Raw genomic sequence first — 1,521 nt, forward strand, 5'->3', positions numbered from 1 at the left:
CTAGTAATGGAAATACTGTATCGATTACCCGCTGATTCGATTTTACAGTGCATCCTGGTATGCAGGACTTGGCGAACTCTGGTACGTAACACTTTCTTTGTCAATAATCACTATCTTCACCAATTACGAATACTACTTCATGAACAACAACTTGATGTTGATAACTTGTTGGATCATCAGAATAACATAAGCAACATTAGTCTAGGTCAGATTTTCTTGATTGAGAAAAGATACTTCAGATTTCGGTACGTCGATGAAAACTATGATTACGAGAAGAATAATATTTTTGGTCATGACCATCATCTTCAGCCGTTTGACCACTTTTACAAGAAACTGCTTGCAACTATTAGGGACTCTAGGGTTCAAGATAGATATAGTGACTATTTTCTCTATCCGATTGGATCGTGCAACGGTTTGTTATGTTTTTTTCTAATGTACAAGTCCTTCCAAACCGTTCCGTTCTCGTTGTTGACATATCCTATGTTTGTCTGTAATCCTATTACTGGAGAATACATCAATCTTCCAAGATGTGGTGTAAAGGAGAAAGACTTTCACATTGGCATTAGCTGCGGAATTGGTTATGATTATTCTAACAATGTGTACAAGGTAGTTGTTGCATTACACAACATGCAGGAACTAGAATTACAGCCTAATCGTCTACAGGTGTACATTTTTGGCGATGTCAATGGTTGGAGGAGTATAAAAAGTCCGTATGATTTATCAGGAGAGTGTATTCACATAGCCGGAACATTTTTTTGGCTCGACGATGAGAGGTGCAATATCGTAGCATTTGATTTGACAGATGAAGTTTTTGAACTGCTCCCGAAACCATCTTTCTACACCCCTAATGACACCTACTATTATAAGTTGCACATATTAAGGAAGGGTTTATGTGTTGTTCTTGCACATTACCCAAACTTGGAGATTTGGTTGGTAAAGAAGAAGAAGAAGTTGCAGCTGAATAACAACAGTGGTACCACAGAGAGAACAGAAACAGATTGCTGGAGTTGGATGAAGGAGTTTTCTATGTCATGGGAAGGACTAGGGCCATTCATCATGTCCTCGTATTTACAACCAGTCACTATTTTAAGAAATGGTCAAGTCCTAATTTGGGATTATAAAAAGAAGGCGCTATTTCTTTGCGATCCGAGAACTTCAACCGCCAAAGAGATCGTACATGATGATGATTTTCGTAAAGTGGAGTATGTCCGTTCACTTCCTCACATTAATAGCTTTGTTTCACTAAAATCTCTAGGAATGAAGTCAAAGTGGATTTGAAAAACATGATCTGGGATAGCGCGAATTCAAAGCTAAACCAAGCTAAAAACGAAATTCCTCATGATTAATTTTGTTCAACACACATCTTGGTAGCTTAGTGATTGATTATGTATAGATTATTCCTGGGCTATATCAGATGCCGTATTTGTTTAACACGATAGCTATTACGATTACAACTAGTGTGCACGTGTTTTGCACGTCCGCAATGCTATTTTCTGCTACTTTGCAAATAATTTGGTGGTG

The 1,521-nt window shown here is 37.9% G+C and overlaps 1 protein-coding gene across 1 annotated transcript; it reads left to right on the plus strand.

Moving 5' to 3' along the window:
• Positions 1-6: 6 nt before the first annotated feature.
• LOC113344081 (F-box protein At3g07870-like) lies at positions 7-1,278 on the plus strand. Its single transcript, XM_026588128.1, has one exon. The coding sequence runs from the start codon at positions 7-9 to the stop codon at positions 1,276-1,278; it is 1,272 nt and encodes a 423-aa protein (XP_026443913.1).
• Positions 1,279-1,521: the final 243 nt, after the last annotated feature.

This window comes from Papaver somniferum, unplaced genomic scaffold (genome assembly GCF_003573695.1).
Source record: "Papaver somniferum cultivar HN1 unplaced genomic scaffold, ASM357369v1 unplaced-scaffold_7150, whole genome shotgun sequence".
NCBI lineage: Eukaryota > Viridiplantae > Streptophyta > Magnoliopsida > Ranunculales > Papaveraceae > Papaver > Papaver somniferum.

Bases quoted from the DNA above. Each gene is read 5' to 3' on its own strand.
- LOC113344081 (XM_026588128.1), top strand. From the start codon at position 7: ATGGAAATACTGTATCGATTACCCGCTGATTCGATTTTACAGTGCATC.